This window comes from Ranitomeya variabilis, chromosome 2 (genome assembly GCF_051348905.1).
Source record: "Ranitomeya variabilis isolate aRanVar5 chromosome 2, aRanVar5.hap1, whole genome shotgun sequence".
In the NCBI taxonomy this organism is placed as follows: domain Eukaryota; kingdom Metazoa; phylum Chordata; class Amphibia; order Anura; family Dendrobatidae; genus Ranitomeya; species Ranitomeya variabilis.
The window spans coordinates 482,792,115-482,808,012 of NC_135233.1; the positions used below are offsets into that span (position 1 = coordinate 482,792,115).

Sequence of the window (15,898 nt, forward strand, 5' to 3'; positions counted from 1 at the left end):
ACCCAAGAATTATCCTCCTGGCCGTATCCCTTCCACTTGACCAGATACTGGAGTCTCCGTCTGGAAACACGAGAGTCTAAGATTTTCTCCACAACGTACTCCAACTCACCCTCAACCAACACCGGAGCAGGAGGCTCAACGGAAGGCACAACCGGTACCTCATACCTGCGCAATAATGACCGATGAAAAACGTTATGAATAGAAAAGGATGCAGGGAGGTCCAAACGGAAGGAAACAGGGTTAAGAATCTCCAATATCTTATACGGGCCGATAAACCGAGGCTTAAACTTAGGAGAAGAGACCCTCATAGGGACAAAACGAGAAGACAACCACACCAAATCCCCAACAGAAAGCCGAGGACCAACACGACGGTGGCGGTTGGCAAAAAGCTGAGTCTTCTCCTGGGACAACCTCAAATTGTCCACCACCTGCCCCCAGATCCGATGCAATCTCTCCACCACAGCATCCACTCCAGGACAATCCGAAGATTCCACCTGACCAGAGGAAAATCGAGGATGAAACCCCGAATTACAGAAAAACGGGGACACCAAAGTGGCAGAGCTGGCCCGATTATTGAGAGCGAACTCCGCCAATGGCAAAAAAGCAACCCAATCATCCTGGTCAGCAGACACAAAACACCTCAGATATGTCTCCAGGGTCTGATTAATCCGCTCGGTCTGGCCATTCGTCTGAGGATGGAAAGCGGACGAAAAAGATAAATCTATGCCCATCCTAGCACAGAATGCCCGCCAAAATCTAGACACGAATTGGGTCCCTCTGTCAGAAACGATATTCTCAGGAATACCATGCAAACGAACAACATTTTGAAAAAACAGAGGAACCAACTTGGAAGAAGAAGGTAACTTGGGCAGAGGAACCAAATGGACCATCTTAGAAAAACGGTCACACACCACCCAGATGACAGACATCTTCTGAGAAACAGGCAGATCTGAAATAAAATCCATCGAGATGTGCGTCCAAGGCCTCTTAGGAATAGGCAAGGGCAACAATAATCCACTAGCCCGAGAACAACAAGGCTTGGCCCGAGCACAAACGTCACAAGACTGCACAAAGCCTCGCACATCTCGTGACAGGGAAGGCCACCAGAAGGACCTTGCCACCAAATCCCTGGTACCAAAAATGCCAGGATGACCTGCCAACGCAGAAGAATGAACCTCAGAGATGACTCTACTGGTCCAATCATCAGGAACAAACAGTTTATCAGGTGGGCAACGATCAGGTCTATCCGCCTGAAACTCCTGCAAGGCCCGCCGCAGGTCTGGAGAAACGGCTGACAATACCACTCCATCCTTAAGGATACCTGTGGGCTCAGAGTTACCAGGCGAGTCAGGCTCAAAACTCCTAGAAAGGGCATCCGCCTTAACATTCTTAGAACCCGGTAGGTATGACACCACAAAATTAAACCGAGAGAAAAATAATGACCAGCGCGCCTGTCTAGGATTCAGGCGCCTGGCGGTCTCAAGATAAATCAAATTTTTGTGGTCAGTCAATACCACCACCTGATGTCTGGCCCCCTCAAGCCAATGGCGCCACTCCTCAAAAGCCCACTTCATGGCCAAAAGCTCCCGATTCCCAACATCATAATTCCGCTCAGCGGGCGAAAATTTATGGGAAAAGAAGGCACAAGGCCTCATCACGGAGCAGTCAGAACTTTTCTGCGACAACACTGCCCCAGCTCCGATCTCAGAAGCGTCGACCTCAACCTGAAAAGGTAGAGCAACATCAGGCTGACGCAACACAGGGGCAGAGGAAAAACGGCGCTTAAGCTCCCGAAAGGCCTCCACAGCATCAGGGGACCAATCAGCAACATCAGCACCCTTCTTAGTCAAATCGGTCAATGGCTTAGCAATATCCGAAAAACCAGCAATAAATCGACGATAAAAGTTAGCAAAGCCCAAAAATTTCTGAAGACTCTTAAGAGAAGAGGGCTGCGTCCAATCACAAATAGCTTGAACCTTGACAGGATCCATTTCAATGGAAGAGGGGGAAAAAATATATCCCAAAAAGGAAATCCTCTGTACCCCAAAAACACACTTAGAACCCTTCACACACAAAGAATTAGACCGCAAAACCTGAAAAACCCTCCTGACTTGCTGGACATGAGAGTCCCAGTCATCCGAAAAAATCAGAATATCATCCAGATACACAATCATAAATTTATCCAAATAATCGCGAAAAATATCATGCATAAAGGACTGGAAAACTGACGGAGCATTAGAAAGACCAAAAGGCATCACTAAATACTCAAAGTGGCCCTCGGGCGTATTAAATGCGGTTTTCCACTCATCCCCCTGCCTGATTCGCACCAAATTATACGCCCCACGAAGGTCAATCTTAGAGAACCACTTGGCCCCCTTTATGCGAGCAAACAAATCAGTCAGCAACGGCAATGGGTATTGATATTTAACAGTGATTTTATTCAAAAGCCGATAATCAATACATGGTCTCAAAGAGCCGTCTTTTTTTGACACAAAGAAAAAACCGGCTCCTAAGGGAGATGACGATGGACGAATATGTCCCTTTTCCAAGGACTCCTTTATATATTCTCGCATAGCAGCATGTTCAGGCACAGACAGATTAAATAAACGACCCTTTGGGTATTTACTACCCGGGATTAAATCTATGGCACAATCGCACTCTCGGTGCGGAGGTAACGAACCAAGCTTGGATTCTTCAAAGACGTCACGATAGTCAGACAGGAACTCAGGAATTTCAGAGGGAATGGATGATGAAATGGAAACCACAGGTACATCCCCATGAGCCCCCTTACATCCCCAGCTCAACACAGACATAGCTCTCCAGTCGAGGACTGGGTTGTGAGATTGCAGCCAAGGCAATCCTAGCACCAAATCATCATGTAGATTATACAGCACCAGAAAGCGAATAATCTCCTGGTGATCCGGATTAATACGCATAGTTACTTGTGTCCAGTATTGTGGTTTATTATTAGCCAATGGGGTGGAGTCAATCCCCTTCAGAGGAATAGGAGTCTCCAAAGGCTCTAAATCATACCCACAGCGTTTGGCAAAGGACCAATCCATAAGACTCAAAGCGGCGCCAGAGTCGACATAGGCGTCCGTGGTAATAGATGACAAAGAGCAAATCAGGGTCACAGATAGAATAAATTTAGACGGTAAGGTGCAAATGGAAACAGATTTACCAAGCTTTTTAGTGCGCTTAGAGCATGCTGATATAACATGAGTAGAATCACCACAATAGAAACACAACCCATTTTTCCGTCTAAAATTCTGCCGCTCGCTTCGGGACAGAATTCTATCACACTGCATACTCTCTGGCGACTTCTCAGTGGACACCGCCAGATGGTGCACTGGTTTGCGCTCCCGCAAACGCCTATCGATCTGAATAGCCATTGTCATGGACTCATTCAGACCCGCAGGCACAGGGAACCCCACCATAACATCCTTAATGGCATCAGAGAGACCCTCTCTGAAAGTCGCCGCCAGGGCGCACTCATTCCACTGAGTAAGCACAGACCATTTACGGAATCTTTGGCAGTAAATTTCCGCTTCATCTTGCCCCTGAGATAGGGACATCAAAGTTTTTTCTGCCTGAAGCTCCAAATGAGGTTCGTCATAAAGCAACCCCAAGGCCAGAAAAAACGCATCCACATTGAGCAACGCAGGATCCCCTGGTGTCAATGAAAAAGCCCAGTCTTGAGGGTCGCCCCGGAGCAAGGAAATCACAATCCTGACCTGCTGTGCAGGGTCTCCGGCAGAGCGAGATTTCAGGGACAAAAATAATTTGCAATTATTTCGAAAATTCTGAAACCCGGATCTATTCCCCGAGAAAAATTCCGGCAAAGGAATTCTCGGCTCAGATACAGGTGCATGACAAACAAAATCTTGCAAATTTTGTACCTTCGTGGCGAGATTATTCAAACCTGCAGTTACACTCTGAAGATCCATTACAAACAGGTGGACACAGAGCCATTCAAGGGTTAAGAGGAGGTAAGAAGCAGCTAGACAGCAATTAAGGGCTAGGCAGCAAAACTCTGAGGGGAAAAAAAAAAAATTTCCCTTCAACACTTCTTTTTCTCCTGCTTCAGCCCAAACAATTAACACTTTGAGGGCCGGTCAAACTGTCATGATCTCAATGGCAAGAGAACATAGCATAAGCATATATAGGAACTAGCTCTTGGAAGATGGGAACTGAGCTGACCATGAACTAAACCTAACGCACAACTAACAGTGGCCGGGTAGCATGCCTACGTTGATTCTAGATGCCCAGCACCAGCCGGAGGACTAAATAAAGCTAGCAGAGGAAAATATTAGTCCTAGCTCACCTCTAGAGAAATACCCCGAAAGGAGACAGAGGCCCCCCACATGTATTGGCGGTGAGTTGAGATGAAATAACAAACGTAGTATGAAAATAGGTTTAGCAAATTTGAGGTCCACTTACTACATAGCAGAAGACAGAAAGGACACTTTCATGGTCAGCTGAAAACCCTATCAAAAACACCATCCAGAAATTACTTTAAAACTCTGGTATTAACTCATAACACCAGAGTGGCAATTCCTGTTCACAAGAGCTTTCCAGACACAGTAACGAAACTACAGCTGTGAACTGGAACAAAAATGCAAAAACAAACATGGACAAGAGTCCAACTTATCTAGTAGTTGTCTAGGAGCAGGAACAAGCACAGAGAGGCTTCTGATAACATTGTTGACCGGCAAGCAACTAACAGAGCAGCAAGGTTATATAGCGACTCCCACATCTTGATGGGAACAGGTGAACAGAGAAGATGAAGACACCAGTTCAATTCCACCAGTAGCCACCGGGGGAGCCCAGAATCCAAATTCACAACACAAGAACCACAGAGTTTATTCCACTAATGATATGAAGTAATAGTGTGAACATCCCAACAGCAGAATCTCAACCAACAGCTTGCCTTCCCGAGAAACACAATATGAAAAGTGGTATCTAATTTAAAAAGAAAACCTTTATTATGATTTTGATCATTTGATGCATTGAAGCGAATCTGTCACCAGGTTTTCGCTACCTCATCTGAGAGGAGCACAATGTAGGGAAAGAGACCCTGATTCCAGGGATGTGTCACTTAGTTTACTGGGTGTAGCAGTTCTGACACATTCAGAGTTTTTAGATGTAACATGTAGCAGAGCTCAGAAAGCAGTTCTGTGTGCATTGTATATAGTCAGTAAGCTGCTTATCAGAGCATGTGGCGTGGTCGGACCAGGGCTCATGTGCTATGTAGTCCAGGAAATGATAATCTCCTGGTGATAAACCCTTCATTATATGGAACAAACAGCACACAGCCTCATAAGTGACACATCACTGAAATCTGTGTCTCAACCCCAATCTCGTGCTGCTCTGGGATTACCTAGCTAAGCATGCTGACCGTTTCATTTTAAATAAAACAATGTGGGAAACAATCCTGTTTATGGTTCTTGAGCTGAGTATCATCTAAATTATCACAAATCATTAGAGTGAGAGTGATTCATAGTAACAAGAGGAGAGATATTCTAAATCCAAAACAACACATATGGCCTGATTACCCCCAAATGTTTTGCCTTTCACTAACAGTGGAGATGTGTAAATCATTTTGAAGCACATCAAATTTGCTTAAAATTTAGAAAAACATTTGTGTTCTCCAGAATCCAATGTTTATGTGATTCCATTGACATAAATTGAGCAAAATGACATGGAAGGGGTTAAAAAAATAATACATTTCCAGCCTTCATATGCTTTTTTTTTGCCCTGTCACTAGTGTCATCTCTTCACTAGGCCATCTTCAACATTTTCCAGCACCTGGCATCTTTAGTATCTTCTGCCCTTAGGAAGAGGCAACATCATGCTATAACATTTACGCTGGGTCAAGGCAAGCATTGTTTGACATCATACAGACACAACCAGAGTGCTGGAAGACTCCATAAATGTCCAAGTGAAGACCCCACCAGTGGCTGGACCAAGGAATATTTCTGGTACGAGCAGAGCTCTTATAGGTAAAGGCTGGGGAGTATAACTTTTTAAACATTTTTACAAATGTTAAATATGCTCTCCCGCCTAGAGCATTATAGTGTAAATGTGATTTGCATCGAAAAAATACAATGCAAATCAAATTTCCAGCCCACATTCAAACAAACTGCTGATTTAAAGTTTTTAATACCACAATTGTCAATTATATTGCAATGATCTATATCTGTGTGCATCACTTCTTAAAGTAATAATTTACATAATGACTTACACCAAATCTAACAGTTTTAGTTGGTATAAAATAGAAGTGATCACAATTTTTAATGATAACAAATACATTTTTATTTCATAATTCTTAAAAAATAAAAGTAAAAAGCAGGAAAAGTGGCTGAAAAGATTTTGAAGGCAAAAAAACTCATATAGTTGTAATTAAGTGGCACGAGTATTTTATCTTATTATATCATCGTTGCCATATACACACTGCTCAAAAAAATAAAGGGAACACTTAAACAACAGAATATAACTCTAAGTAAATCAAACCTCTGGGAACTCTAAAGGCCCCGTCTCACATAGCGAGATCGCTAGCGAGATCGCTGCTGAGTCACTAGTTTTGTGACGCAACAGCAACCTCAGTAGCGATCTCGCTATGTGTGACACGTACCAGCGACCAGGCCCCTGCTGTGAGATCGCTGGTCGTGTCGGAATGGCCTGGACCTTTTTTTGGTCGTTGAGGTCCCGCTGACATCGCTGAATCGGTGTGTGTGACACCGATCCAGCGATGTCTTCACTGGTAACCAGGGTAAACATCGGGTTACTAAGTGCAGGGCCGCGCTTAGTAACCCGATGTTTACACCCTGGTTACCAGCGTAAATGTAAAAAAAACTAAACAGTACATACTTACCATCTGATGTCCGTCAGGTCCCCCGGCGTCTGCTTCCTGCTCTGACTGACTGCCGGCCGGAAAGTGAGAGCAGATCACAGCAGTGACGTCACCGCTGCGCTCTGCTCTCACTGTACGGCGGTTCAGTCAGAGCAGGAAGCAGACGCCGGGGGACCTGACGGACATCAGATGGTAAGTATGTACTGTTTGTTTTTTTTTACATTTACGCTGGTAACCAGGGTGTAAACATCGGGTTACTAAGCGCGGCCCTGCGCTTAGTAACCCGATGTTTACCCTGGTTACCCGGGTGCTGCAGGGGGACTTCGGCATCGTTGAAGACAGTTTCAACGATGCCGAAGTCGTTCCCCTGATCGTTGGTCGCTGGAGAGAGCTGTCTGTGTGACAGCTCCCCAGCGACCACACAGCGACTTACCAACGATCGCGGCCAGGTCGTATCGCTGGTCGTGATCGTTGGTAATCGCTATGTGAGACGGGGCCTTTACTGTCCACTTAGGAAGCAACACTGTTTGACAATCAATTTCACATGCTGTTGTGCAAATGGAATAGATAACAGATGGAAATTATTGGCAATTATCAAGACACACTCAATAAAGGAGTTGTTCTGCAGGTGGGAACCACAGACCACATCTCAGTGCCAATGCTTTCTGGCTGATATTTTGGTCACTTTTAAATGTTGGTTGTGCTTTTACACTCATGGTAGCATGAGACGGACTCAACAACCAAACAAAGTGGCTCAGGTAGTGCAGCTCATCCAGGATGGCACATCAATGCGAGCTGTGGCAAGAAGGTTTCCTGTGTCTGTCAGCGTAGTGTCCAGAGCCTGGAGGCATTATCAGAAGACAGGCCAGTACACCAGGAGACATGGAGGAGGCCATAGGAGGGCAAAAACCCAGCAGCAGGACCGCTACCTCAGCCTTTGTGCAAGGAGGAACAGGAGGAGCACTGCCAGAGCCCTGCAAAATGACCTCCATGAGGCCACAAATGTGCATGTGTCTGCACAAATGGTTAGAAACCGACTCCATGAGGATGATCTGAGTGCCCAACATCCACAGATGGGGGTTGTGCTTACAGCCCAACACCATGCAGGATGCTTGGCATTTGCCACAGAACACCAGGATTGGCAAATTCGCCACTGGTGCCCTGTGCTCTTCACAGAAGAAAGCAGGTTCACATTGACCACATGTGACAGACTTGACAGAGTCTGGAGATGCCGTGGAGAGCGATCTGCTGCCTGCAACATCCTTCAGCATGACAATTTTGGCAGTGGGTCAGTAATGGTGTGGGGTCTCATTTCCTTGAAGGGCCGCACAGCCCTCCATGTGCTCGCCAGAGCTATCCTTAATGCCATTAGGTACTGAGATGAGATCCTCAGACCCCTTGTGAGACCATATGCTGGTGCGGTTAGTCCTGGGTTCCTCCTAATACAGGACAATGCCAGACCTCATATGGCTAGAGTGTGTCAGCAGTTCCTGCAAGATGAAGGCATTGAAGCTATAAACTGGCCTGCCCAATCACCAAACCTGAATCCGATTGAACACATCTAGGACATCATGTCTCGCTTCATCCACCAACATCACGTTGCACCACAGACTGTCCAGGAGTTGGCGGATGCTTTAGTCCAGGTCTGGGAGGAGATCCATCAAGAGACCATCCACCACCTCATCAGGAGCATGCCCAGGTATTGTAGGGAGGACATACAGGCACATGGAGGCCACACACACTACTGAGCATCATTTCCATGTCTTGAGGCATTTCCACTGAAGTTGGATCACCCTGTAACTTCATTTTCCACTATGATTTTGGGCATCATTCCAACTCCAGACCTCCGTGGGATATTAGTTGCGATTTACGTTGATCATTTTTAGGTTTTATTGCTCTCAACACATTCCACTATGTAATGAATAAAGATTTACAACTGGAATATTCCATTCAGTGATATCTAGGATGTGGGATTTTAGTGTTCCCTTAATTTTTTTGAGCAGTTTATATAAAGAAGCATTGTAAATAATAAATTGCATGTTACCTCACTGTGACATGATATATGCTAACCCCAATCTACTTTACTCCTGGCTTCATTGTTCAATCTTAAGCTTTTTGTTGGATAAGGGGGTTCAAGTTATTGTGGCTGAATATATATATATATATATATATATATATATATATATATATATATATATATATATATATATTTTCTGATTGACATTGAAACAAACTTAAAACTTTCATCCATGTACTTAGAAACAGACCTTTTCACTGTCTTGTTATGACTTAGCACATTACCTCTTTTAGTGAAGTTTTGCCATCCATTGGTCATATGAAATATTAGCAGCTTCCTACAAATTTTTGGACAAAGAGAGGTGATTTATGCACTCCTTAAATCCAGTTATATTCACTTGATTAGGATAGCATGTATCTTTTTTTTTAATAAAAACATCTTATATAAGTATTTAAGCCAAGGATGGTTTAATAAGAAAAAACACTAGTGCCGCTTAATTACAACTATTTGAATTTTTGCCTTCAAAATCTTTTCAGCAAATATTCCTGTTTTTTACATTTTTTTTTTTAAATAATGAAATAAAAAATGTATTTTTTATCATAAAAAATGTGGTCACTTCTATTTTATACCAACTAAAACACTGATAAATTTGGTATAAGTTATATATGTATATTAATGATGTCAAATTTTGACAAATCCGCTCACTAACAAGTAATATTTTTTGTGCCTTGGAAAATAGTTGAAATTTTTGAAACAGCTTTAAGGGATTTTTTTATAAAGTGTTTTAAACCTTAAATTTTGATTAAGTATTGAACGACTAAATATAAGAATATTGTTTTCTATACAGAATAGAAGAACCATACATTACCTATTTCCATTCCGTAAATGCAGGGGTGTTCATGGATAGGTTTGATATTTTTGCATTTATAACTGACCTTCCATGAATTGGCAAAATCGACAATATTGCTTTCTAGAGTGCCACTACTAGATCGCAGGTCATCTTTCTGGATACTGTTGAAGTTCCCACATAGACCTTTATAAAAACAGATTATTATTTGAACATCCACAATGAATGATTATAAAATAAATTATTTGTAATCTGAAAATGGAATGGACACTAACACTGTAAAGGAAATCTGTTAGAACACTAAACTACTCAATTTGACTTTTTGGTTCCCTTGATCTCTCAAAAGCAAAAATAAAAGAATGGTATTAAACTTCATTTTAAAAAGTAATGTAAACTATAAGAATAATAGCACATGTCATGAGTAAGACTGCCTAGTGCAGTCGAAACGCGTTGACTTGGTCATGTCGACCATGTAAATTTTTCTTTTGTATGCACTATATTTTCTTTTGAAAAAGAAAAAGAAAAGGAAATCCAGTCCTGTTGAGCCAGACTCCAAATTTTTTTCTATTTTCCTTAGCTAAGAGAAGCCAAAGAAAATGCAAAAAATAATAAACTTTTCCTTCACTCTTATAGTACTTAACATTGGTGTATGGTACACCGTAAAGTCATGTAGCAAAAAAGAAAGGTGTCTAAATATGTCTATAGAGTTTTGCCAAATTTATTATACCATTAGGCATTTTAGTTTGAAAAACAATGTGATATTTTCCCATTTTCCCATAGTCTACCATTGTGTCTAAAAGTAACAGACTTCACTTTTATCAAGTTCTATTTACAAAACTAAAATTAAAACTATTGTTAAGCCTCGATGTAGAAGGCTAAGTTTGAGTATTGAATTTACCAGTGTTTTTTAATTGTATTTTTAAGTGCATTTTTTACATGTGTTTTTATGGCGTTTTTATTCTGCTACTGTTTTTGTCTCCTTTTTTATACTTATGTTTTAAAGAAAACTGCTTTTTGCTGTTGATAAAGTCATACATTTTTACAGTGTTTCAGCTGCGGAAAAGCACCAAAAACGCATCTTTTACTTTTAGATTTTCTTCATCTCGTTCAAGTTTTTGGTAAAAATCAACAAAAAAAAACATATTTCCTTCATGAGAAATCGAGGATTGAGGATTACAAAAAGGCACCACAAATTAGTTTATTGTGTGTTAAAAAAAATGAACAGCGGGAATGAGATTTCTATAAATTCCATCCACTTTGCTGGAACAGATATACGCCATGTCAAAAACTCCCCAAATACTTATCATGGAAGGGTATCAGCTATTTTATTTCGTCCCACTTAGCAATAACTGTAAAAAGTAAATTTATAATAAAGTCCATATTTTCCAGTAAATACGGATTATTACCACACATTTTCTCCTTGTAAGACGGCTCCAGAACAACATACAATTGCATGATTGGAGTTAGTTGCACCTGTAAGTATAGACCTTTGTTGGTATGCACAATGAGGTAGAATGACGAAGGCCAGAAAACGTTAACACCAGCTGCAATACAATAAGAAATCCTCGATGACAAGGTTAAAGTTCTCTTTCTGTAGTTAATAATATTTATAAGTTCAAGTTGTCCTCATATGAACAATGAAATTTGACCTTCAGTCAATTGCCAGTATTTGCCTAGATTTATTTATATGTTGCAAGGATAAAAGGCTTGGCATATTCTGTTTGCTATTCTTATGACATTTAATTGAGTGAATTGGGTTGTCTCGTGAAAACAGCCACTTCTCATATGTCCAGGTAGGGCAAATAGACATGCATGATAGAGGGAGAAGGTCAGTTGGGACTTAAAGTGGCATTACCATCTCCAAGGTCCTATCCCAATATGTAGTAGGTGTACTACTAATAATAATATTAGTAAATGTCTCCAATTAGAAATGTAGCATAGTTCTCCTGATTAGCTACGTTGCTTACCCCATATGCAGGGCATTGCAGTAGCTTAGGTATCCATGATTATGACCACTCATACAGTGACAGTTAGTTTCTAGTGATCATAACCATGGATACCTAAACTATTGCAATGCCCTTCACATGAGGTAAGTAACATAGCCAGTCAGGAAAACTATACTACATTTCTAATTGGGGGTGTTTGCTAATATTATTATTATTATTGTTACATCTACTACATGCAGGGATAGGATCTTGGAGATGGGAATACTCCTTTAACTCACAATGTCAACTAAACCTGTCATGGTATTATAAGTGCTACGGAATATGATAGCACTACATTAACAATGCATAATAATACATTTAAAAAAAATATGGTAAGTTATTCTATTAACTGTTCTGCATGTAACACCACTAAAGAATTTATTAGGAGAAAATCAAATTCTCTTAAAATTTAACAAAATTCTGATTCTCCTGAACTCAAAGATTTTGCCATTCGCATTATAGAAATTCGACAAAATGTTGGCCAGCTGGATATCATTTTGCATTCTAGAAAAAAAAAAAATGATCACCTCCTTCAGCCTTCTCTCAGAACCCTTCCATTGCCAACTTCCTCAGATGTCACTGCATGAGTTGTGATGTCACGTGTACAAATGAAAAGTGTAGTGTAACGTCACAATGTCACAACGAGCACCACAACATCTGAGGCCTAGTTGGCACGCGTGTACAGTAAACTTGCGACTGGAACGAGCACAGAGCATAATAATGAGTTTGCAATCAGTTTGCATTAAATAACTTTATTTTGTAACATTTATGAATGGTGTTTTCCTGCTAAGTTTGAGGAATCAAGATACCCTAGAAATCTGAATCCTTTGGAATGTTGAGCAAAAGCATTTCCTTAGTGACAAAAATAGACACCTCTCCCCATTTTCAGAACATCAACGTGATCAGTGACTACTGTATTTTAAAGTCAGAAAAATACCATCAGGTAGTAATTCTGGATACCTGGTATAACTATACTGTATGGAGAAGGCCATCGGGTAGTAATTCTGGATACCAGGTAGAACTATACTGTATGGAGAAGGCCATTGAGCAGAAATTCTGGATACCATGTAGAACTATACTGTATGGAGAAGGCCATCGGGTAGTAATTCTGGATACCATGTAGAACTATACTGTATGGAGAAGGCCATCGGGTAGTAATTCTGGATACCATGTAGAACTATACTATATGGAAAAGGCCATCGGGTAGTAATTCTGGATATCTGGTATAACTATACTGTATGGAGAAGGCCATCGGGTAGTAATTCTGGATACCAGGTAGAACTATACTGTATGGAGAAGGCCATCGGGTAGTAATTCTGGATACCAGGTAGAACTATACTGTATGGAGAAGGCCATCGGGTAGTAATTCTGGATACCAGGTAGAACTATACTGTATGGAGAAGGCCATCGGGTAGTAATTCTGGATATCTGGTATAACTATACTGTATGGAGAAGGCCATCGGGTAGTAATTCTGGATACCAGGTAGAACTATACTGTATGGAGAAGGCCATCGGGTAGTAATTCTGGATATCTGGTATAACTATACTGTATGGAGAAGGCCATTGGGTAGTAATTCTGGATACCAGGTAGAACTATACTGTATGGAGAAGGCCATCGGGTAGTAATTCTGGATATCTGGTATAACTATACTGTATGGAGAAGGCCATCGGGTAGTAATTCTGGATACCAGGTAGAACTATACTGTATGGAGAAGGCCATCGGGTAGTAATTCTGGATACCAGGTAGAACTATACTGTATGGAGAAGGCCATCGGGTAGTAATTCTGGATATCTGGTATAACTATACTGTATGGAGAAGGCCATCGGGTAGTAATTCTGGATACCAGGTAGAACTATACTGTATGGAGAAGGCCATCGGGTAGTAATTCTGGATATCTGGTATAACTATACTGTATGGAGAAGGCCATCGGGTAGTAATTCTGGATACCAGGTAGAACTATACTGTATGGAGAAGGCCATCGGGTATTAATTACCGGATACCAGGCAGAACTATACTGTATGGAGAAGGTGATCGGGTAGTAATTACCGGATACCACGTAGAACTATAGTATATAAGTTTAAAGTCTAATGTAATGAATAGAGCAGGGAAAATAAATGTGTATCACAATAAAATATTATTTTAAGTTCTTTTAAATACATGATAACATCTAAACTACTACACAATTGTAGAGCAACTCTAAAGAATTTGTATTATATAATCCTACTTAAAATAGTAAAAGGAATCATTATTTCTCACCTCAAACTATTTATATGCGCATGTAGGTCTTTGAAGGATAAGTACAGAAATACATTTTCGTGGACAGTCCGTTCCTCTATTACTGAGAAAAAAAACATTTAAATTAATATACAAATGAGGCTGAAAAACTATTTTTAGATCTGATGCCTCTGTCACTCCAGCTCTATTCTCCAGACACCAGCATTTTCTCTTGTTTGACTGACAGCCTCTATGCTGTGTAATTTCAGACAAAAAGAGCCCACAGTCAAGCAGGAGGAGGCGGTGGCATTGGGTGGGGAATAGAGCTGGGGTGACAGAGGAGTCAGATCTACAGATAGTTTTCCAGCCACTTTTGTATATTAATTTAAATGCTGATTTCTCAGTAATGAAGAAATAGACTGGTGAAATAAGGGTATTTCTGGATTTGTCTTTGGAAGAGTTACATGCGTACATAAATAGTTTAGCGGTGAAATCCTGCTGGCAGATTCAGATTCCATTTTATATGTGCAATACATGCATGTGGCAATGTACAGTTATATAACTATTGAATTATGGATTGGTATAGTGTTGTATGAAGGAGTCCATGATCATTTAGCTGAAAACGATCTCCCCAAACTCTGTATGAAAATGCAAGAAATGAATGTTTCTCACCCTTATATGATCATCTGTTGAGGAGAGAATCTGGAGGCTAAATATATATTAGACTGATTGCAAATCAAAACGAAAATCATAACTTTACTCAATTGTACATGGAGATGGTCATACAGCTAAGAAGAAGTAACTTGTTATCCTAATTTGAGATGAGCGAGCATTGTCGGCCACCTCCTTATTTGGCAAGCTATAGAGCTTACTGGAGAAGTTGCATCGGGAACCCGGATCGCTCCCGATGATCAGCTGTTCCGAGCCGCAGCTGCATGTGTCCCGGCTGTGTGACAGTTACAACACATGAATGGAGAGCCTGTGTGTTGTGATTGTCACACAGCCGCAACACATGCAGCGGTGGCTCGGAACAGCTGATTATCGGGAGCGCTCCAGGTATCCTGGTTCCCGATGCAGCTTCTTCAGTAAGCGCTATAGCTTGCTGAATAAGGAGGGGGCCAACGATGTTCGCTCATCCCTAATCCTAATGAGGGTCTGAAATATTACACCATCTAGACAAGATTTTTTTTTTTTTCTGAAAATATAGTATATCAGTAGGAAAAATACCTTTAGCCATTTTGTCCTTGTCAAAGTTTACAAAGGGAAAATCATTGTTGTCATATTTTATCTCAATATCCTAAAAAAAGGAAAAAATAGAATGGAATTTAGTATTTTTTCCTCACTTACTGTATTTTATATGCTACAGCCTGACTATTCAGCAAACGGCAATGATAGTTGTTTCAAGTGAATGTGGCTTTGTTGCAGCTCCCTGTGTAAAAGGTGGACACAATCAAGACTATGCTGGAAATAAAAACCTAATTAGCACTGTTGCCTCTTTATTTGAAGGACTATTGGGGCACCTGTAGTCAATCTCTTATAGATAAGGAACTGATGATCATTTATTCTCAATATTAGTGCAAGTGCAGACAAGCATATTTTCAGTCTGAGTGTGATCCAACGAAACTTCGGATCACACTTGGACCAATGTTAGTCGACGGGGCCATCATGTCTGATGTTTCGCTCGGACACTCTCTGTCTGAGAAAAAAAAATCGCTACATGTCCAATGAGTGCATGGAGACATCGGACATCTGAATGCTGTCCGATTTCCACAGACTGACAATGGAGAAGATGGAGAAATATTTGTCTCCATCTTCTCTTCATCCGAGAGAATCGACTCACACTATGATCACGCTCTGATCAGAGTGTGATTTGCATTACTGTCCCAATTCTCTTGGATGGAAGAATCTACGGCCGTCTGCCCCTGCAATTAGAGTAGGTTCACACAAGCATATAAAAAATCATTCAGAATTTCATCATGAA

The 15,898-nt window shown here is 41.2% G+C and overlaps 1 protein-coding gene across 1 annotated transcript in view; it reads right to left on the reverse strand.

Annotated features, from left to right (window-relative positions):
• The window catches only part of LOC143806868 (mucin-2-like), a 373,557-nt gene that overhangs the window by 161,473 nt on the left and 196,186 nt on the right, over window positions 1–15,898 (reverse strand). The window contains exons 12-14 of the mRNA XM_077287848.1: window positions 15,145–15,214; window positions 11,124–11,261; window positions 9,739–9,903 (exon numbers count right to left, since the gene is read on the reverse strand). Of these exons, the coding sequence (XP_077143963.1) occupies window positions 9,739–9,903; window positions 11,124–11,261; window positions 15,145–15,214 (373 nt within the window). The remainder of the gene's footprint in view (window positions 1–9,738; window positions 9,904–11,123; window positions 11,262–15,144; window positions 15,215–15,898) is intronic.